General features: G+C 41.6%; 1 protein-coding gene across 1 annotated transcript in view; it reads left to right on the forward strand.

The window, feature by feature from the left end:
• LOC141087757 (chloride anion exchanger-like) overlaps window positions 1-23,555 on the forward strand; it is a 129,399-nt gene that overhangs the window by 55,243 nt on the left and 50,601 nt on the right. Inside the window, exons 11-18 of the mRNA XM_073573549.1 lie at window positions 5,615-5,692; window positions 6,209-6,304; window positions 9,683-9,789; window positions 10,878-10,947; window positions 11,028-11,120; window positions 11,206-11,301; window positions 16,268-16,507; window positions 21,118-21,172. Coding sequence (XP_073429650.1) covers window positions 5,615-5,692; window positions 6,209-6,304; window positions 9,683-9,789; window positions 10,878-10,947; window positions 11,028-11,120; window positions 11,206-11,301; window positions 16,268-16,507; window positions 21,118-21,172 — 835 coding nt within the window. The remainder of the gene's footprint in view (window positions 1-5,614; window positions 5,693-6,208; window positions 6,305-9,682; window positions 9,790-10,877; window positions 10,948-11,027; window positions 11,121-11,205; window positions 11,302-16,267; window positions 16,508-21,117; window positions 21,173-23,555) is intronic.

Here is a 23,555-nt window from a genome sequence, read left to right on the forward strand (position 1 = left end):
TACACAGCTGATTTTCAGTATAAATCAGACCTTTGTCACCTTCAGAAGTACTCTGATGACTCAGTGATAGTCGGAGGTATTGAGAGAGACCGGGGGGAGGAGGAATACAGAAGGGTGGTTTTGGACTTTGTTGACTGGTGCCAGGCTAACCATTTAGAACTCAACGTAAAGAAAACCAGGGAGCTGGTGTTGAGTTATGGAAGGTGCATGAAGGATTGCTTACCTATCACTATTGATGGTCAGGATGTGGAGATGGTGGAGAATTTCAAATATTTGGGGGTTCACCTGGACAGCAAGCTTGATTGGAGGTGCCATATGGAGAAGGTTTGCAAGAAAGGGATGAGTAGACTTTACTTCCTAAGGAAGTTAAGGTCGTTTAATGTGTGTAGCAAAATGCTTGAAATGTTCTACCAATCCATTGTGGCGAGTGCAATCTTTGATGCAATTATATGCTGGGGTAGTAGTGTGCGCACAGCTGACGCGAATAAGCTGAATAAACTTATCAAGAAGGCTAGTGCGGCGGTGGGTCTACAACTCAGGACTTTCGAGGAGGTATTAGAGGATAGAATTACTAAGAAATGCAAGGCTATAATGAGCAACAATACACACCCGCTCTATGAACTGTTTGCGAAGCAAAAGAGCACATTCAGCAAGCGTCTACTCCAACTAATGTGTAAAAAGGAAAGATATAGAAAATCGTTTGTTCCGACAGCTGTGGGGATGTTTAACAAATGTATAAGTGTAAAGCATCCCAAGACTAAATGAAGTTCAAAGTGTATGGGGGGAATTGGTGAGTTACAAGTACCAGTCTATCCGCATCTGCTGTCCATATAGACTTATTTTGTAAAGTGTGTATTGTTCTTGTAATGTTCTTGTTCTTTGTTCTGCTGCTGTAATACTGTAATTTCCTCCGGGATCAATAAAGTTTATCTAATCTAATCTAATCTAATCTAATTATGTAGATGGGGCAAAATTGTTTGGTGAATTGGAATGCGCGGGGTTAAAGTTTCACCTCACAACATAGCTTAGGACACTCTCGGGGTCCAGACGTGTGACTGTGCCAAATTTTGTGGCTGTAGCTGCGACGGTGCGGATCTCCTTATTTTTGAAAGAAAAGCACAGTTTTTTCAAATGAAACTAACATTAAATGATTCAGAAATACACTCTATACATTGTTAATGTGATAAATGACTATTCTAGCTGCAAACGTCTGGTTTGTAATGCAATATCTTCATAGGTGTATAGAGGCCCATTTCCAACAACCATCACTCCAGTGTTCTTATGGTATTTTGTGTTTGCTAACTGTGTAAAAAGGCTAATGGATGGTTAGAATATCCTTGATAAACCTTGTGCAAGTATGTTAGCACAGCTGAAAACAGTTTGGCTGATTAGAGAAGCTATAAACCTGACCTTCCTTTGAGCTGGTTGAGTTTCTGGAGCATTACATTTGTTGATTCCATTAAACTCTCAAAATGGCCAGAAAAAAAGAACTTTCATGTGAAACTTGATTGATTGGAGCCAATTTCATCCTACAACAGGACAATGACCCAAAGCATACCTCCAAATTATGCAAGAACTATTTAGGGAAGAAGGCAGCTGGTATTCCATCTGTAATGGAGTGGCCAGTGCAGTCACCAGATCTCAACCCCATTGAGCTGTTGTGGGAGCAGCTTGACCGTATGGTACGCAAAAAGTGCCTATCAAGCCAAACCAACTTGTGGGAGGGGCTTCTGGAAGCATGGGGTGAGATTCCTCCAGATTACCTTAGAAAATTAACTGCCAGAATGTCAAAGGTCTGCAATGCTGTAATTGCTGCAAAGGGAGCATTCTTTGACAAAAGCAAAGTTTGAAGGAGAAAATTATTATTTCAAATAAAAATCTTTTTGTCGAACCTTGTCAATGCCTGGACTAGATTTTAAATTAATTTGGCAACTCATTTGATTAATAAAAGTATGATTTTTCATGGAAAACACAAAATTGTCTGGGTCACCCCAAACTTTTGAACGGTGGTGTGTGTATATATATATATATATATATATATATATATATATATATATATACACACACACACACACACACACACACACACACACACCTATTCTATGTGCATACATGTATTCTATCTTTTCTATTATAACATGTTAGTGTGATTTTACTGTATAGCCGTATATGAATTGCCAGCTTTTCAAAGGACACCGGTGCGTATTTCTCGCAAGTCACACTGATGGTCCATGTGGTATCTGTGTTTTTTTCTCGCACCCATAGACTTGCATTGGCGAGTCTCGGCCGAGATACGGTGCAAATCGCAGCATGCTGCAATTTCTCAACACGTATAATATGGCCGAGAAAAAAATGGATGATGGGAGCTACCCCATAGATTAACATTGGTCCGAGTGCTATGCAATTTTTTATAGCATAGCACTCGTCCGTATTCTTCTCTAGTGTGACTCCGGTCTAACTTGTGTCTGCAGAGCTGACAGGTTATAAAGCATAGCAATGTTCCTGTATTGCAATGCTTTATAACAGCGATCAGAATAAAGCGATGCAAAAATAGTTATTTTTTCCTATAAAATAGTTTTTATTGTGTAAAAGCGCCAAAACATAAAAAAAAAAAGTGGTATCACTGTAATCGTACTCACCTGAAAAATAAAACTGCTTTACTAATTTTACCAAAACAGCATAAAACAAAAAAAATACCTGAATTACTGTTTTTTGTTTATTCTGCCTCACAAAAATCAGAATAGAAAGTGATCAGAATAGAAAGTGATCAAAAATGTCATGTGCCCAAAAATGGTACCAATAAAAACATCAACTCGTTCCACATTAAACAAGCCCTCACATGAATCTGTCAGCAGAAATATGGAAAAATTATAGCTCTTAAAATATGGCTATGCAAAAACTAGTTTTTTGAAAGAAAAAAAAGCATCTTTTAGTGTGTGACAGCAGCCAAACATAAAAAAACTACTGTATTTTTTGAATTATAAGACGCATTCCAAGTTTTGAAGAGAAAAATAGGAAAAATTTTTTTTTTTTGGTAAAATGGTGCTTCTTATAATCCATGTGTCTTATTGCTTAATGGGGATGGTAGCTGCGATGAAGCGGCGTCCCAGGGTCGCTGATGGAGGAGGCAGGAGTGGGGTGATGCTGCAGGCGGGGATGAGGGCATTTTCCGATGTGCAGTGCTACGGGTGTCTGGTGCTGCTGCGGTGTCTGGCACTGTTGCAGGTGTCCGGCAATGCTGATTGGTGCTGCTGCACGTGTCTCTGGTGCTGCGGGTGCCTGGCAGTGCTACGGGGGGGTCCAGAGCTGAAATCTCATCTCCCGAGATCTCCATCTACGCATGCACCGCCCCCGGCAGCCATTTTCCTGGAGTCCACTGCACAGGAAACAATTCAACTGCAACAAAAAGTCGGCAGAGCTCCTGCAGCAGCGGAGACACCCGCAGCAGCACCGGGCAGCACCGCCGGACACCCCCACAGCGCCGGACATCCCTGTAGCTCTGCTTGGCTCCCGCAGCACTGCCAGACACCCCCTCATCCCAGCCTGTGGCCTGCAGCAACGGTACCCCGGTAAGGTATATACGCATTATAAGATGCACCCCCATTCCCACCCCAAATTTAGGGGAAAAAAGTGCATATTATAATCCGAAAAATAGGGTATATACATTTGGTATCGCTAGAATCGCACCAACCCAAAGAATAAAGCTGAATAAAGAGAAGGAACAGCATCCAATCCGGGTGAAAATAGTCAGTCCATTTATTCTGCCATCAGTACAACGCTTCGACCATAATCTGGTGTTTTTCAAGTACTTGAAAAAGACCAAATTATGGTCGAAAAGTTGTACTGATGGCAGAATAAATGGACTAACTATTTTCACCTGGATTGGATGCTGTTCCTTCTCTTTATTCACTGTGAGTCATGGTTCCTGCTGGGTCCCGGGACTTTTGGAGCGTGCATCCCCTTATTTGATCTGTGTGCTGTTGGCTGTATCTTCTTTGTTCCAAAGAATAAAGCTGTCTAAATCACTTATACTGCAAGAGGAATACCGTAAAAACACATTAAAATAAATTCTTCACATGCTGTTGATTTTTTCATTCTGCCTCCCATAGATTGCAATAAGGCTCGCCTCATATTTATTTTGCGCTCTGTGCTGAGCGTTTACACTGGTGTTACCATGTAAATCTTTGAAATACATGATTCAGATGGAACCCCCAGTGGAAGATTTATAATGAGGCAGATGGAGAAACTGTGGATACCATGTGACCTGTGATCCGGTGGTGTACGTCTTTTTAGGCATGCATAAGAGCGCGGTCAGCCACAGTTTGGGGCACTTCTGAAAAGAAGGACAAAGCTGAACAGAGGACCAGAGTCCAGAGTAACTCTGCTGCCTCATTATAGTGAATGGATCCCTCGGGGGTTTCATCTGAATCACGTGACTTGGAGATTTAGATGGAAACCTGAAAGTAAGTTTTCAGCGTAGAGTGCAGAATAAATGTAATCCTAAATGTTATGTAAAATGTTCCTTTAAAAGTTGCAAATCAATCCACAGAAAAAGCAAGTCCCCACTAGATCGCTCTTGATCGCAGCATTTAGGAGGTTAAACAGCAAGAGGTGGTGCTGGCACTATTCCTGGCAGTTAGTACAGGAGCTTGGCTACTATCAGCGCCAAGCTCCGGCTGTGATCTGGTGAGAGGTGTTGATATTTCGGGTCACTGGGGGTCCATGAGAGACTGTGTGTGTGCATTCCATTTAAACAGATTGACAGCAGAATTTAAATAGCTAACAGCAGCGATTGCAGCTCAGGTCACTGGTATTAGACACAGATGCTGGCCATGAAACATAGCTGGCATCTACCATGTGTGGAGAGAGCTCATCTCTTGAGGACCCTCCACATGCAATCACCAATTATGTACATGATTTTGCTTTAAAGTGTTAAGTGACCAAAGGGTTTGAATAATGACACTCGAGAAGGGGATTGAGAAAGCTGCTATCTAAGGGTATGTGCACACGCTGCGGATTCTACTGCGGATCCACAGCGGATTTGGCCTTGCGGATCCGCAGCAGATTCTGCTGCGTTGTATAGTACCTTTTTTTCCTATGGGAAAAAATGCATTGCACATGCTGCGGATTTTTCTGCGCGGATTTGCTGCGGGTTACAATCCGCAGCATGTCAATTCTTTGTGCTGTTTCCGCTGCGGTTTCACACCTTATCATTATGAGGTGTGAAACCGCAGGCTAATCCGCAGATAAACCGCAGGACTTTTGTCCTGCGGATTTTTCAACAAAATGCGCACAACCTAAAAACTACATGAGCACATAGCCTTATCATAACCTGTTTAGTCACCTAAATCATCTAATCTGATGACGTCTTGACATGAAGCGGTTCATTACATGCTGAGATTCAAAGGACAATATAGCTTCGGGTACAAGCAGGGAAGGGATAAAAAAGATAGAATCTATTGAAACTTTTGAGTTTGACAAACCCTATAACTAGTTACATTAAAATCTTGCTGCTAAAGTGTAGCTTCACATGTTTACGCTTTCCTGTGACCCTCTTTGTAGGTTGCAGTTTTTCTATAGTTTTCTTTTATGTATTCTAATCTTAATTTTGTAGGTCGCTGGAATAATATCTGGCTTGCTTGTTCTGATTGTGACGTTGGCTATTGGATATCTCCTAGAACCATTACCAAAGGTACTTCATTGTGGTTTACTATAACATGACATGCAATGATAATACAAGCTAATTACATCTTTATTAATGTGTCTGGCTGCTATGCAACCATCATAAAATGAGATGTCACAAGAGCATACACAATAATCTGACACTTTCAATTTTTTCCTCTGCTCCCTAGTGTCTGAAGAAGGGGTCTAAAACTGTGATAGTCTATGAAATTTCTATGTAACTTGACTCCCATTGATTTCAGATGGCATAAAGCACATAAAAACTCTACAATTAATAAGGGAAGACAGTGTATATTTTCAATATAGCGCTACACAAAAAAAAAAAAACAGAACCAAAATGAAAAACATGCGATATTCTCTGTGTAATATGCAGGCTTACAGTATGTATCAAATGACAAACACAAAAGGTTCTTTATTTCTAAAGCTGACAATTGATGCATATACATTTTCAATAATACTGTTTTTTTATGTTCTTTTATAACTTTTGTCATAGGATTAATCAATATTATTACTTGTTTTGTTTCAGTCAGTGTTGGCATCGGTAATATTGGTGAATTTAAAGGGAATGCTAATGAAATTCAATGAAATTCCAGTCTTGTTTAAGAGAGACAAATATGACTGTGTAAGCACATTATTATTACTGTTATTATTTATGCCTTTTTACCTTTTATGATCAATAATATTATGGATATTTTATTATATCTTACTTTATATTATAAGAATCGTCTTCTTTACATGCTAAGTATAGTATCACAGTATAAAGAAGAGGAAGTGGAGGAAATATTTTTATTTCATCATTTCAATTGAAAGTGCGTCTAAGGACGCACATTCAGCTGAAATAAAACGCTGCCGTCGGCGGATCCCCTGAACCGGGCAGGGATGTCAAGGGGTCTACAGTGCCTGAGGACTTCCCCTGACAAAGACGTCCAGCTGCTCTGGACACTGCTTCTCTCTGCCCCCTTGCTCCACTGCCCTCTTGTCCTTTGGCACCTACGAGCCGTGTGTTTTAGATCCCTGGTCTCCATACATACAGTCTTGCACCATACAACATGTAAGAATACAGGACTGAAATTGAAAAGACATGGGTTAATGCTTAGTTTCTTCATCATGACTTGGATTGTCGTCTTGTATGTGAACAAAATACACTCCTCAACATTGAAATTGCAAGACCAAGAAGGAAAAGACATGGAATTTTGGAAATCACATGATGAATAGACATGTTTATAATTTGTAAATTGCCAGTATAATATGTACAATTTTTGAAATATCTTGATTTATTCAACATCAAGTATGATCCACATACAGAAATACAAGCACTTTTACACCTTGGCATGCTATTAAGTTATTTTCTGATTTATTTTGCTCTCTTATATAGGGCCATTATTTCCACAGCGCTTTACAGACATCACCACTGTCCCCATTGGGGCTCACAATCTAGATTCCCTATCAGTATGTTTTTGGAGTGTGGGAGGAAACCGGAGAACCCTGATGAAACCCACGCAAACACAGGGAGAACATACAAACTGTTTACAGATGTTGTTTGTGGTGGGATTTGAACCCAGGACCCATGAACTGCAAAGCAACAGCGCTAATCATTAAGTCACCATGCTGGCCTGTAGTGCACACAAATGGCCAATATCCACTGCTGGCAGCTCCCCAGTGACAGCATATATTTCTGCTTGTGGCGCTCAAAGTTGATGCGAAATACAGTGAGATGTTTTGAACATTCTATTTCCCCTTATTCATCACTTGCATATAAATATATTTTAATCATATGATTTCCATTATTCCCCAAATTTTCCTTCTTTGTGTTGCAATTTCATGACTTTTGGATATGGGACGGACCCCACTCCATCTTAAAACCACCATAACTACAGGAAATCTAGGCACTAGAATAAATACACAACACATTATTCTGGTTGTCAAAATGGCCGCCGCTTTTACTTTAAATCACAGGATTGAAACCATCACAATAGGAGTCAGTGCTAGAACAGAGGGATTCCCAAGTACAGTGATATCTCCAGCTGTCTGACATACAGCACCAGGTCACACAGCCATAAAGGGGCGGCATGCAATGGCTTGCCATTCAAGCAGAGCCAGTAAACTTTCAGGGCACCAATGACCCTATTATCCTCACTCCTGTGCTTAACCGCTGTGCCTGCCCGATTGACGTTACCATTACAACGTCCTTGAGGCTGGCCACCAAAGCCGAGCCTGTTCACCACCATGAGGTTTTACATCCTCTATTAGTTACAATGAGTCCCCCGTAGCATATCTGCAACTTCCACCTGACTTCAAAACCGCCACCAAGAGGCCATTTGACACCTTAAATGGACTCGTTCCCCCTCTTTCTCTCATCAGACGAACTCCGGGAGACATCCTCACCCAGACGCAGACAAGTATAATACCGGGGTTATCACTTCACATTACAGCTGATAGGAGCACATTCACCTCAGACATCGTGTATTAGTGTAGTATCAGCTCCTACATCATAGATAGGATTAATTTTACCTCAGAAATTCATGTAGCCACCAGGTTTCCCTCATGTGACTGCTACAAGTCACTTCAAACACTTCAGAGGCAGCCGCTCCTCTGTGATCTCCCTGCAGACATTACTGCTGGATTATACAGAGTCTTCATGAGCTTAGGGTGCTACTGACTGTGTAATATGGAAAACAAGGGGCTGTGTGCTGATATTGGCCATGCCACATTCACATATGTCTAAAGACTGGTGAGAGGGAGAGCAGTTGGGGGATGGTATATGGAGGATAGGACAGAGCTGGGACACATACAGTGTCTGCCATTACTATGGTGGAGCTGGGCAGTCACATATGTCTAGAGACTGGTGAGAGGAGAGCAGTTGGGGATGATATATGGAGGATAGGACAGAGCATGGACACACACAGTGTCTGCCATTACATTTGTGGAGCTTGGCAGTCACATATGTCTAGAGACTGGTGAGAGGCGAGCAGTTGGGGGATGATATATGGAGGATAGGACAGAGCATGGACACACACAGTGTCTGCCATTACATTTGTGGAGCTTGGCAGTCAAATATTTTCTAGAGACTGGTGAGAGGAGGGCAGTCGGGGGATAGTAGATGGAGGACAGGACAGAGCATGGACACATACAGTGTCTGCCATTACTATGGTGGAGCTGGGCAGTCCCATGTACGAGAGACTGGTGAGAGGCGAACAGTATGGGGATGGTATATGGGTAATGTTGAGTGGCTGCACTTCGCATCAGGGCTGTGTATACTGCCCCTGCTATGCTGAGTATTCCCTCTCCCCTTCCCATTTATGGAGTCTTGTAACTGTATGTGACATCATCTTTGATACAGTGCAACCAGGTTACTCTCACTATATATGTGGTATCTGTGAAAAGGCTCCGTCCAAAAATGGGCTGCATACTTATCATGTATACAGACCTGCGGTACATGTTATCACTCCTCACTCTGCTATATGCTTATGTGTGTAAAGATCCTGTGTCTCCAGGTTATATTCCTGGCTGGACATATAATCTGTACATGACCTCCATCTTAGTACTTTATTTCTGTAGCTATGGCAGCCGTTAGTCCTCTTATGTTACACGCTGTCCTGCATGATGATGTCTCATGGAGTTCGTCTGATGAGAGAAAGAGGGATAAAGCCAGAATTACCTACTCTATATAAACCCCAACCCTCCTCCAGAGAGAGACCAGCCCCCCTCCTAACAGGTAGAGACTGAGTTACCTACCCTATATAAGCCTCACCCTCCTCATAGTAACACACCAGGCAGCAGCATACTATATTATACACCTTCAGCAACATCACTCTTGCTTAGAATCTACACCTATATACAAACAAAACTTCAGGAGTTAACGGTCCACCCCTCCCAAAGTCATGCCCTCTTCCGCCTAGTGCTCCAGAGGTTTCTATGTTGAGGAGTGTAGAGGAGTGTATAATGGTCAAAAAAGGGAAGTGGGGATACCAATCACTGATTTTTTTTACATTTATTGTAGCTTGTGTGGATCGCGTCATTCTTGGCATCTGTAATTCTTGGCTTGGATCTTGGGCTGGCTGTAGGTGTAGGAATTGAACTTCTGACAGTTGTGTTCCGCGTTCAGTTGTAAGTAAAAGTTTAATTCCAATTCTGTAAGCAGTTGTCCACCCTCAGGTCCCTAATTTACTGCCTGTGGTAAATGTTTTGACAGTTTTGAAGTGCAAGAGTGGATACTTTAAATTTGTGCTGAAAATATTAACTCTCACTCATGTCATACAGCATAATGAACATTTCACATACAGGTGCTTCTCACAAAATTAGAAGATCATCAAAAATTAAAATTATTTCAGTACTTCAATGCAAAAAATGAAACTCGTATATTATATAGAATCATTACAAACAGTGATCTATTTCAAGTGTTTATTTCTGTTAATGTTGATGATTATGGCTTACAGCCAATGAAAACCCCAAAGTCATTATCTCAGTAAATTAAAATACTTTATAACACCAGTTTGAAAAAATGATTTTAAAATCTGAAATGTTGGCCTACTGAAATGTATGTTCAGTAAATGCACTCAATACTTGGTCAGGGCTCTTTTTGCATCAATTACTGCATCAATGCGGTAATTAAATAAATTAACTTTTTGATGATATTCTAATTTTGTGAAAAGCACCTGTAAGTATGCGCTTTCTGCTAGAAATATTGGATTTAGGGGCTCTTAGCCAGACAACCATATTATTCTCACTGATTTCTCTTTCATGGCCTTTCTGCTTTATTTGGCTTATTGGATCATTCTGGTAGGCCTACAGATCATTAGTTAATGACCTATGTAGATGCAACGTCTGCAGAATAATTCTACACCCAAGAATTATTTGTGCCTTAATTATTATATGGATAATAAAGAATAAATATAGAGATAAAACAACTACAACATTACACTGGAACCCAAGCAAAAAGTAGGCTGATACTTTCCAGACACAAGGGTTAAAGGATTCAACCATCAAATAAATGTAAAAATTGGTATTACTTTTAGTGATGGGTGGACCCGTGGATGCTGAACTTTAAGGCTAGGTGTCCGATACGGACCCCGAACTTTTGGGTTCGCCTATCTTTAATTACTATAACTAGTACTATTCAAGCACTAGCTGAAAAAAAGTCAAATGTTGCTGTGTCTTTTTTCTAACCTTTTCATATAATTTTGCATTTTTTTCAGCCCCAAGTTTGTAGAGATAGCTAATATTGAAAAAACAGACATCTACAGGAATAGGAAGGACTACAGTGATGTAAGTCATGGCATAATTCCCAGGGATGTGTACTTACAGGTATTGTTCATCAAACTCATTCAGTGTGTTATTATGCACAGACTTGTGAGCCAAAAGGACTGAAGATTTTCAGATGCCCGTCTCCATTATTTTTTGCCAACAGTTCTTTCTTCAAAGATAAGCTCATTGCTGTTGTAAGTCTTTCATCCATCTTATACTCTCTATATAATATAGTTTTATGTGTAGTATTAGTGCTATTAAACTTTTGTTTTATTTTAGGCGGGATTCAATCCACTGTGGGTGCTTCGGAAGCGAAATAAGGCCCTGAGAAAAATAAAAAAATTAGTGAAGAAAGGAGAATTACAAGTTACGAAAGTAAGTGGGATTCATAAGATTATATGATGTTCGTTACACCAGTTTCGATACTGGTAATATTTCACACTTGTTTGTTTAATGTAGTTTTTAACCCCTTCATGACTGTTGGATAAATAAACATTGGCTCTGAGCAGTGCCAACATTTCTCTATGGTCGGCGGTCCTGCAGAGCTTTAGACCCATGGAGTCCTGCAAGAGCTAGGATTCCAGTGCAAAGCGATAGGTATGACATGTGACATTATAGGGACCTGATTGGCTCAGGTTCTGATGTTAACCCTGTGTTATCTTCTAGATTCTGCGATCAATAGCAATCGCGGCATTTAGAAGATTGTAAAAGGGAGTGGGCTCCTCGCCTCACCCCCTATGGTACCCCCGTGATGTGATCATGGGGGAGCTGAGGGTTTTCTTGGCAGCCAGCTATATATGTTTAACCCCTTACCTACAATGGACGTAATATTCCGTCCATGTGACCCTGGACCTAATTCACATGGACGGAATATTACATCATAGCGATCAGCGGCGCTTACGTGGTGAGCGCCCCTGATCGCGGCCGGGTGTTAGCTGATTATCACAGCTGACACCCGGCACAATGTGTCAGGGGAGGTCACGGACCGCCCCCGACACGTTAACCCCTTGCACACCGCGATCAAACACGATCGCGGTGTACCGGGGGTTAAAGGGAAGCATCGGCAGGGAGGGGGATCCCTCCGTGCTTCCCTGAGCCCCCCACAGCAGCGCAATGTGCAGCGCTGCTGCGGGGCGCTCTTTCCCTGCAGGTCCCCAGCTCCAAGATGGTGACGGGGACCTTCGGGGGCCTGCAGGGAGCTGACTTTCTCATGCCTACAAAGCGCAGGCAAGGAGGAAGCCTGTGTAGTGCCTCTGACAGATCGCTGATCTGTCACAGTGATCTGTGATGTGACAGATCAGCGATCTGTCACAGGACAGTGATGTCCCACCTGGGACAATGTAATAAAATTAAAAAAAAAAATGATTTATTTTCACGCCCGGGCGTTATAAACTTCAGTGAAGCACTTGGGGGTTCAAAGTGCTCACCACACGCCTAGATAAGTTCCATGGGGGGTCTAGTTTCCAAAATGGGGTCACTTGTGGGGAGTTTCAATAGTATAGGTACATCAGGGGCTCTCCAAACGCACATGACACCCGCAGACCATTCCATCAAAGTCTGCATTCCAAAATGTCACTACTTTCCTCCTGAGCCCCGACGTGTGCCCATACAGTATTTTTCTCCCACATATGAGGTATCAGCGTACTCAGGACAAACTGGACAACAACTTTTGGGGTCCAATTTCTCCTGTTACCCTTGGGAAAATAAAAAAATTGGTGACTAAAAGATCATGTTTGTGGAAAAAATGCAATTTTTTTATTTTCACGCCCGGGCGTTATAAACTTTTGTGAAGCACTGGAGGGTTCAAAGTGCTCACCACACATCTAGATAAGTTCCTTAGGGAGTCTAGTTTCCAAAATGGGGTCACTTGTCGGGGGTTTCCACTGTTTAAGTACATCAGGGGCTCTCCAAAAGCAACATGACACCCGCAGACCATTCCATCAAAGTCTGCATTCCAAAACGTCACTACTTCCATTCCGAGCCCTGACGTGTGCCCTTACAGTAGTTTTCTCCTATATATGGGGTATCAGCATACTAAGGACAACTTGGACAACAACTTTTGGGGTCCAGTTTCTTCTGGTACCCTTGGGAAAATAAAAAAATTGGTGACTAAAAGATCATGTTTGTGGAAAAAATACAATTTTTTCATTTTCATGCCCGGACGTTATAAACTTCTGTGAAGCACTGGAGGGTTCAAAGTGCTCACCACACATCTAAATAAGTTCCTTGGGGGGGTCTAGTTTCCAAAATGGTGTCATTTGTGGGGGGTTTCACTGTTTTGGTACATCAGGGGCTTTTCAAACGCGACATGGTGTCCGATCTCAATTCCAGCCAAAAAAGTCAAATGGCACTGCTTACCTTCTGAGCTCTGCCATGCGCCCAAATAGTCGTTTACACCCACATATGGGGTATCAGCATACTCAGGACAAATTGTACAATAACTTTTAGGGTCCTGTTACCCTTGGGAAAATAAAAATTGGAGGTGAAAAGATCATTTTTGTGGAAAAAATATGATTTTTTAATAGTACCGCTGTACATTATAAACTTCTGTGAAGCCCTTGTGGGTTCAAAGTTCTCACCACACATCTAGATAAGTTCCTTGGGGGGTCTTCTTTCCAAAATGGGGTCACTTGTGGGGGGTTTCCACTGTTTAGGTACATCAGGGGCTCTCCAAACGTGACATGGTGTCCGATCTGAATTCCAACCAATTTTGCATTGAAAAAGTCAAACGGCGCTCCTTCCATTCTGAGCTCTGCCATGCGCCGAAACAGTGGTTCCCCCCACATATCAGGTAACAGCGTACTCAGGACAAACTGCACAATAACTTTTGCATTCCAATTTCTCCTGTTACCCTTGGTAAAATAAAAAAAATTGAACCTGAAGTATTTTTTTTGTGAAAAAAAGTTAAATGTTCATTTTTTTTAAATATTCAAAAAAAATTCCTGTGACGCACCTGAAGGGTTAATAAACTTCTTGAATGTGGTTTTGAGCACCTTAAGGGGTGCAGTTTTTAGAATGGTGTCACTTTTGGGTATTTTCTATCATATAGACCCCTCAAAGTGGCTTCAAATGTGATGTGGTCCGTAAAAATAAAATGGTGTTGCAAAAATGAGAAATCGCTGGTCAAATTTTAACCCTTAAAACTTCCTAACAAAAAAAAATTTTGGTTCCAAAATTGTGCTGATGTAAAGTAAACATGTTAGAAATGTTACTTATTAAGTATTTTGTGTGCCATATCTCTGTGATTTAAAGGCATAAAAATTCAAAGTTGGAAAATTGCAAAATGTTAAAAATTTTTGCCAAATTTCCATTTTTTTCACAAATAAACGCAAGCTATTTGAATGAAATTTTACCACTAACATGAAGTACAATAAGTCACGAGAAAACAATGTCAGAATCACCGGGATCCATGGAAGTGTTTCAGAGTTATTACCTCAAAGGGACAGTGGTCAGAATTGTAAAAATTGGCCCGGGAGTTAACGTGCAAACCACCCTTGGAAGTGAAGGGGATAAATCATCCTGCATTCAAAATAAAACATTTCAAAAAGATTAAAAATACAGATATTTGGCATTGCCATTTTCAGAATCACCCGATCTATAAATATATAAAAAGAATTAATCCGATCGGTAAACGATGTAACGAGAAGAAAAATCAAAATGCCATAATTACGTTTTTTTTGTTGCAGCAACATTGCATTAAAAAGCAATAACAGGTGATCAAAAGATTGTAACTACACCAAAATGGTATCAGTAAAAACATTAGCTTGGCATGTAAAAAATAAGCCCTCTGCTCACCCAAAAATGGAGACGCTTCGGGTCTTGGAAAATGATGCATTTTTTTTTAACAAACTTTGGATTTTATTTTTCACCACTTAAATAAAAAAGAATCTATACATGTTTGGCATCTATGAACTCGTAATGACCTGGAGAATCATAGCGGCACATCAGTTTTAGCATTTGGTGAATGTGGTTAAAAAAAAACAAACTCTGGAATTGCCTTTTTTTTTTGGTAATTTCACCTCAATTTGAACTTTTCTCTCCATTTTCCAGTACACTATATGGTAAAACAAATGGTACTGTTCAAAAGTAAAACTCGTCTTGCAAAAAACAAACCCTCGCATGGCCATATTGAAGGAAAAATAAAAAAGTTAGGACTCAGGGAAGAAGCCATTATGATTCTCCTCCAGGTCATTACGAGTTCATAGACACCAAACATGTCTAGGTTCTAGATAAAAATCTAAGTGGTGAAAAAAAATTCCAAACTTTGTTAAAAAAAAAAAAATTGCTCCATTTTCCGATATCCGTAGCATCTCCATTTTTCGTGATCTCGGGTCAGGTGAGAGCGTATTTTTTGCATGCCGAGCTGATGCTTTTAATGATACTATTTTGATTGCCCATTATTGCATTTTATTGCAATGTCGCGGCAACAGAAAAAAGTAATTCTGGCATTTTTACTTTTTTTCTCACTACGCCATTTAGTGATCAGGTTAATCCCTTTTTTTTATTGATCTTGCGATTCAGAATGCGACGATACCAAATATGTGTATGTTTGATTTTTTTTATTGTTTTATTTTGAATGGGGCGAAAGGGGGGTGATTTGAACTTTTATATTTTTGTATTTTTTTATATTTTTAAAACTTTTTTTTTAAGTTTTGGTATGCTTCAGTAGTCTCCATGGGAGACTAGAAGCTGCCATAACCCGATTGGCTCTGCTACATAGAGGCAATGATCAGATCGCCTCTATCTAGCTGAATTACTCACTTATTATGAGAGCCGACCACCAGGTGGTGGTCATAGCAATCCGGCAGTGATAGCCATAGAGGTCTCCAGGAGACCTCTGATTGTCATGCCAACCTAACGGTGACCCGCAATCATGTGACGGGGGACATTGATGGGCGGATTTCCGACCCGATGGCCGGAAGCGCGAGTTACTCGTAAATGCCACTGTCAGAGTTTGACAGCGGCAATTAATGGGTTAATAGCCACGGGTGGATCACAATTAGACTCGCGGCTGCTCTGGGCATATGTAAGGACTTAAAAATAATAATTTTGAAAATTGCAAAACTTCCAAAATTCCGATATTTTCACAAATAATCACAAAAAAATATTGACCATAATTTACCACTATCATGAAGTACAATATGTCATTAAAAACATTCTCAGAATCATTGGGACACGTTGATGCGTTCCAGAGTCATTGCCGCATAAAATTACACTGGTCAGAACTGAAAAAATTGGCCTGGTCATGAAGTTTAAAACAGGCTCTGGTGCGAAAGGGTTAATTATGTTCAATTAAAATTCCTATTCTAATATAAATCTCACACATAATGTCATTTTTCAGAAAGGTGTTATATGTACATCATATGATTATAAGGAGTCTGATGATGAAGAAGAACTGGACAACAACATGATTGAAGAGCTGGACCAACCCATAAACACTGCGGATCTTCCCATTGCTGTGGACTGGAATGCAGATCTTCCCAACAATATCCAAGTTCCCAGAATAGACCTTCATAGCTTAATCCTAGACTTTGGGGCAGTCTCATTCATTGATATTTCAGGCATGAAAGCACTGAAAGGAGTGAGTATGACAGTAGAGTTGTTCTACTTTATGCAGTGGAGAAAAAAAAGTATTTAGTCAGCCACCAATTGTGCAAGTTCTCCCACTTAAAGATGAGAGGCCTGTAATTGACATCATAGGTAGACCACAGCCATGAGAGTCAAAATGAGAAAACAAATCCAGAAATTCACCTTGTCTGATTTGGCAAGATATGTTTTGCAAATTATTGTGGAAAATAAGTATTTGGTCATTAACAAAAGTTCATCTCAATACTTTGTTATATATCGTTTGTTGGCAATGACAGCGGTCAAACATTTTCTGTAAGTCTTCACAAGGCTGGCATACACTGTTGGTGATATGTTGGCCCATTCCTCCATGCAGATCTCCTATAGAGCAGTGATGTTTTGGGACTGTCGCTAGGCAACACGGACTTTCAAATCCCTCCAAAGGTTTTCTATAGGGTTGAGTTCTGGAGACTGGCTAGGCCACTCCAGGACCTTCATATGCTTCTTACAAAGCCACTCCTTCGCTGCCCTGGCGGTGTGCTTGGGATCATTGTCATGCTGAAAGACCCATCCACGTTTCATCTTCAATACCCTTGCTGATGGAAGGAGGTTTGCATTCAAAATCTCACGATACATGGCCCAATTCATTCTTTCATGTACATGGATCAGTCGTCCTGGTTCCTTTGCAGCGAAACAGCTCCAAAGCATGATGCTGCCACTCCCATGCTTCACAGTAGGTATGGTGTCCTTTGCATACAACTCAGCATTCTTTCTCCTCCAAACACAACGAATTTTGTTCCTACCAAACAGTTCTACTTTGGTTTCATCAGACCATATGACATTCTCCCAATACTCTTCTGGATAATCTAAATGCTCTCTAGCAAACTTCAGACAGGCCCAGACATGTACTGGTTAAGCAGGGGGACACGTCTGGCACTGCAGGATCTGAGTCCCTGGCTGCGTAGTGTGTTACTGATGGTAGCCTTTGTTACAGTGGTCCCAGCTTTATGCAGGTAATTCACTAGGTCCCCCGTGTGGTTCTGGGATTTTTGCTCATTGTTCTTGTGATCATTTTGACCCCATGGGGTGAGATCTTGCGTGGAGCCCCAGATCGAGGGAGATTATCAGTGGTCTTATATGTCTTCCATTTTCTTATTATTGCTCCCACAGTTGATTTCATCACACCAAGCTACTTTCCTATTGCAGATTCAGTCTTCCCAGCCTGGTGCAGGGCTACAATTTTGTTTCTGGTGTTCTTCGACAGCTTTGGTCTTCACCATAGTGGAGTTTGGAGTGTGAATGTTTGAGATTGTGGACAGGTTTCTTTTATATTGATAACAAGTTCAAACAGGTGCCATTACTAAAGGTAAAGAGTGGAGAACAGAGGTGCTTCTTAAAGAAGTTGTTTCAGGTCTGTGAGAGGCTGAAGTCTTGCATGTTTTTATGTGACCAAATACTTATTTTCCACCATAATTTGCAACATAAATCTTGCCAAATCAGACAAGGTGATTTTCTGGATTTGTTTTCTCATTTTTACTCTCATAGTTGTGGTCTACCTATGATGTCAATTACAGGCCTCTCTCATCTTTTTAAGTGGGAGAACTTACACAATTGGTGGCTGACTAAATACTTTTTTCCTCCACTGTATATGGTATTATTTATTAGCCTTCTGTGCCTTGATCTTCTAATTTTATGTCTTAAGAATTAAATTATTATTGTTATTTATTTATAAAGCACCATTGGTTCCATGGTGCTGTACATAAGAAGGGGTTACATACGAATTACAGATATCACTTACAGTAAACAAACTAACAATCATAGACTGATATAGAGGGGAGAGAGGACCCTGCCCTTTCGGGCTTACATGCTACAGGATGGTGGGAAGGAGACAGTAGGTTGGGGGGTTGCAGCAGCTCCAGTGATTATGAGGCGGTAGCTCCAGTAGTGGTGAGGAGGCAGCGGGGATCATTGCAGGCTGTAGGCTATCCTGAAGAGGTGGGTTTTCAGGTTCCGTCTGAAGGATCCAAGTGTGGATGATAGCCAGACGTGTTGAGGCAGGGAATTCCAGAGGATGGGGGTTATTTGGGAGAAGTATTGGAGGCGGTTGAGTGAGGAGCGAATAAGTGTGGAGGAGAGAAGGAGGTCTTGGGAGGACCGGAGATTACGTGAGGGAAAGTATCGGGAGATTAGTTCAGAGATGTATGGAGGAGACAGGTTGTAGATTGCCTTGTAGGTCAGTATTAGTAATTTGAATTGGATACGCTGAGGGAATGGGAGCCATTGAAGAGATTTGCAAAGGGGAGAAGCGGAGGAGTAGCGAGGAGAGAGATGAATTAGTCGGGCGGCAGAGTTGAGAATGGACTGGAGAGGTGCAAGGGTGTTAGCAGGGAGGCCACAGAAAAGGATGTTGCAGTAGTCGAGGCGGGAGATGATGAGGGCATGCACAAGTAGTTTAGTAGATTGAGGGTTGAGGAAGGGACGGATTCTGGAGATATTTCTGAGCTGGAGGCGACAGGAGGTGGAGAGGGCTTGGATGTGCAGTTTGAAGGACAGGGCAGAGTCAAGGGTTACTCCGAGGCAGCAGACCTTCATTACGGGGGAAAGGAGGATATGGCTGATAGACACTCTGGGATTCTGGAGAGCAGAGAGGTGACATCTGGGCCAGAGAGGTAGATCTGAGTATCATTGGCATAAAGGTGGTACTGGAATCCATGGGACTTTATGAGTTGCCCCAGGCTGAATGTGTGATTGGAAAGGTATGAGGAGATCCAGGATAGGGTGAGGTCTTTGATGCCAAAGGAGGAGAGGATCTGTAGTAGTAGGCAGTGGTCAACTGTGTCGAAAGGTCTAAAAGGAGGAGTATAGAGTATTGTCGATTAGCTTTGGCTGTAAGTAGGTCGTTGGTAATTTTGGTCAGGGCTGTCTCAGTGGAATGATGGGGGCGGAAGCCAGATTGTAGATTGTCAAAGAGCAAGTTAGATGAGAGGTGGGAGGAAAGTTCAGCGTGGACATGCTGCTCCAGGAGTTTTGAGCAGCGATATTGGGCGATAGCTGGATGTGGCTGTTGAATTGAGGGTTGGCTTTTTAAGGATAGGCGTGATTGTGGCATGTTTGAAAGCAGAAGGGAACGTACCCGAAGTTAGTGATAGGTTGAAGAGGTAGGTTAGGGATGGGATAAGAGTGGTGGTGATGTTGGGGAGGAGGTGGGATAGGATCGGGTCAAGTGCACAAGTGGTGAGGCGTGATTTGGAGAGAAGATGAGCAAGCTCCCCTTCAGTGATGTTAGATAAGGAGGTTATGGGGTTTGGGCATTGGTCTGGTATGCAAAGGGGTTGTGGCGGTTGAGCCATAAAGACTTGCCGTGTTTGGTCTATCTTGTTTTTGAAGTGTGCAGCAAAGTCCTCGGCAGAGATTAGGGAAGTCGGAGGGGGCAGTGGTGGGCGGAGGAGGGAGTTAAATGTATTGAACAACTGTTTGGGGTTGTGGGATAAGGAAGATACCAGGGATGTAAAATAGGCCTGTTTAGCAGAGGGGAGGGCAGATTTGAATGCAAGTGTTGCTTGTTTGAGTGCAGTGAAGTCTTCTTGCGAATGCGTTTTCTTCCAGTGCCGTTCTGCAATTCTGGATGCTTGCCGAAGCTTTTTAGTGATGTTATTGTGTTAATTAAATAACATATTTCTACTTATAGCTTTCAAATTTATGTTGTTTTTTTCTTTAAGAAGCTGAGATTTATAACTGTTTACTAAGCTACTCATAGTGGAGCCTTTCTTTAGGTAGTCATCTGACTCTGTAGGACCTTGGTCAACTATTAGTTTCTGTCTCTGACGAAAGGGTATCTTTAGTATGAAGAATTAAAAAGTAGTTAGTTTTGCCAAGAGAGACACTATCATGTGCAAGAAACACTCCTTTCCTGTGGTAGTCAAATAAATATCTATAAAAGACCTAAAATGTGAGGATTTCAGAGGCCTACCTTAAAACCCATTGATCCCAGTGCATAATCTTTAATAGATTCCACTGGTATCCTGCACTAATTATAATACTATATATAAATGTATTATTATTATTTTTTAATAGTGTACATTGCAACTGTAACAGTTCAATTGTACACATGTTAGTTAATGGGCCATATGACATGCTAACTCACAAACTGAGGTGATAAATTAAAGGGAATCTGTCATGAGGTTTTTGCTACCTCATCTGTGAGCTGTATAACGTAAGGAAAGAGACCCTGATTCCAATGATGTATCACTTACATTACTGGATGCAGCAGTTGTGATAAATTTAGTGTTCTTATATGTATAATGCAGCAATGCTGAGAAAGCTAACCCCACCCACACCAGGCTCTGTATGTACATAGTCTATTGACAGTGAGCTACTTATCACAGAAGGGGGAGGAGTTAGACCAGGAGGCACATGCCAGCTAGTCAGGGCAATGATAACGTCCCAGTGATAAAACCTTCATTGTCCGTAAACAACAGCACACAGCCTGATAAGTGACTCATCGTTGAATTCAGTGTTTTAACCCTTACTTCATGATGTCCTCAGATTACATAGCAAAAACCTGCTGACAGATTCCCTTTAACAAGGGTTGAAAATGATTGTCTAATTAATGTAATTATTTTACAGATTTTACAAGAATTTAACAAGGTTGATGTAGACACATATATTGTTGCTGCGGACGGTAAGTTCCTAGTTTTAGGTACTATATTGTAAGGGGAACAAATTTATTTTTCAAAACTGATGCAAAGAATTACAAATCTCACAGCAGAACACCACATTGCATTTGCAGTTCAGTAAATAATTTATGTATATGTCACAAAAAATTAAAAATATGTTTTTGGATATAGATGGTAACAAATGATATTCATTTTATTTATTTCAATCCCTGGTTAGATACATTCTTGCAGGGACATGCACATGGGGAAGGTACAGAAATAAAAAGTTCTACACATGCAAATAGACAGCTAAACAGACACATGCAGATGTAATTTGCTCATTAAGGCCACTTCATATGAGGCTATAATTGGCTTAACAAGTTTCATAAGAACTCTTGTTGTTGACAAACTGCCACCAATCAGCTAACAAATGAGTAAAATGGTAAGAGGTCTAAAGATCATTGTTGCCTGCAGAACATCTCATGCAACCGGAAGAAGTGCCATCAACAAAAGTTTTTATCCTCTTAATATGTTGTAATCACATTATATAGCTCTGTGTACTTACAATTGCTCATTTTGCCTTTATACCCAGCTAATTCTTCTTTTCCTTGCTCTATGTAGAAACAGGAGGACTCTTTTCCCTGCATTTATCATTCCTCTCTTCAACTTCTGACCCAGCTACTTCCTCCTACCCTTGCCATAGACTTGCAGTGACTCATGACTTGTGCAGAAAAAAACTATTTGTATGTGAAGGAATGCCACGGCGGTTGGCGTGGCTGAGATTAGAGGTTCTAACACGCCCTGGTCTCCCATTACATGCAAATACTGTCCCACTGTCAGCATACCTTCAGTTACGCCTTCTGCACCCTCGGGTCCCATCTCTCTCGCTCAGGTTCCGCTGCTTGTGTTATTGCACAATGAGAGACAGAGTCCAATATGAACTTAAAACTTGTAACTTTACTTATTCTTCCACACAGCACATCCTGGACAGTGACAATATTAGTATCAGTTTCCATACAGTTCACAACATTTCCTTTCTCTGCCTCCTGTCCTACGTCCGCTAGTACCATAGGAGTCCCATCGCCTCCTGCGGTAACACAGCATCTTCCTTTAGCAAAGTCCTTAAGCACGGGGGTTCTCTTGTCTGTTTCACCCCGGATCTAAGGGCATCAGCCCACGCGATAACCTGCCACATTCTGAGCGACCTGTGTCCTGTGTACTATACGTGTACTATCCCGGACCTGTTCTCTGTCTTCAGCTGCAGACTGCAGTCACACTGCCACTTCAGCTGCACCTCTGTCCTTCCCTGAGGACATGAAATGGCTGGACACTTCACTTGCCAAACGTTACGTTTTGGTTTGCTATGTTGCACGGGCCTCAAGCCCACCCGAGCACTGAGGGTGCTCATCCCTAACTAACTGGGGTCAGGAAGTCCTCCTATCTTAACCACAGCAAACCCCTCCTATAGTTAACTATGTACACTCCTGAGTGCTAGTGCACTAGTGTGCCCCCATCTAGGGGACAAACGGCAGTACTGCACTACCTTTACACATCTAAATATATGTACTGTTCAGGACAAACATGTGTACAAAGCATGTAACCTAGACATGAATATATATATATATACAATATATATATATATATATATATATATTTAGAAGACTTTAAGGGGGTAGAGGCGAGGCACCCCTGTTATGATTGAGTCACCATAGGAGGCAAAAACAGAAATGCTAGCTAAGTCCTGAAAACCAGAGAAGTTGGCAACTATCAGATTGCAGACCCCTGAACCTATCAACACAACTAGCAGTAGCCGTGGGGGGTTCCTACGATGACCTAGACCCCTAAATCACAGCCGGAGAGATACATAGGCCTAAAGAAGGAAAGGGGAAATCTAACTGCCCCAGAGCAGACCCCAAAGCAATAGGCAGCCTCCCACATATAATGACGGTGAAGCAAGATGAAAACACTTACACAGACAGAAAGACAGGCTGAGCAAAGACGGGGCCCAAAAACTACCTAGATAGGAACGGATAGGAAGGCTGCTGTCTGCAATCTGCGAAAACCCTATCAGAGACAAAAGCCAACAAGCTGATATAAAAATGGCCCTGAAGCAACTAAGCTTCAAAAGCTAAATCAGCACTCAGGTACTTTCAGAAGACAGAGCTCAAGGAAAACTGCACACTCCAGCAGGGAGTGGCAGAATCCAAAAAGCAAGAAAAACAAAAACAAATCTTAGATGCAAAAAGGCAAAACAGAAAACTTAGCTTTAGGAGAGCAGGAGTCAGACTAGTGTCCAAGAGTCCACAGAGAAATCACCCGCAGGGCAGAAAGGGCGTAGGCTGCCTTAAATCCAGTCAGTGACTCCACTCAGCCAATCGTCTTCATTAGTCCCAGGTGCCTGATAATCAG

Source organism: Dendrobates tinctorius, unplaced genomic scaffold, assembly GCF_039654945.1.
Source record: "Dendrobates tinctorius isolate UK_male_01 unplaced genomic scaffold, ASM3965494v1 ptg000035l, whole genome shotgun sequence".
In the NCBI taxonomy this organism is placed as follows: domain Eukaryota; kingdom Metazoa; phylum Chordata; class Amphibia; order Anura; family Dendrobatidae; genus Dendrobates; species Dendrobates tinctorius.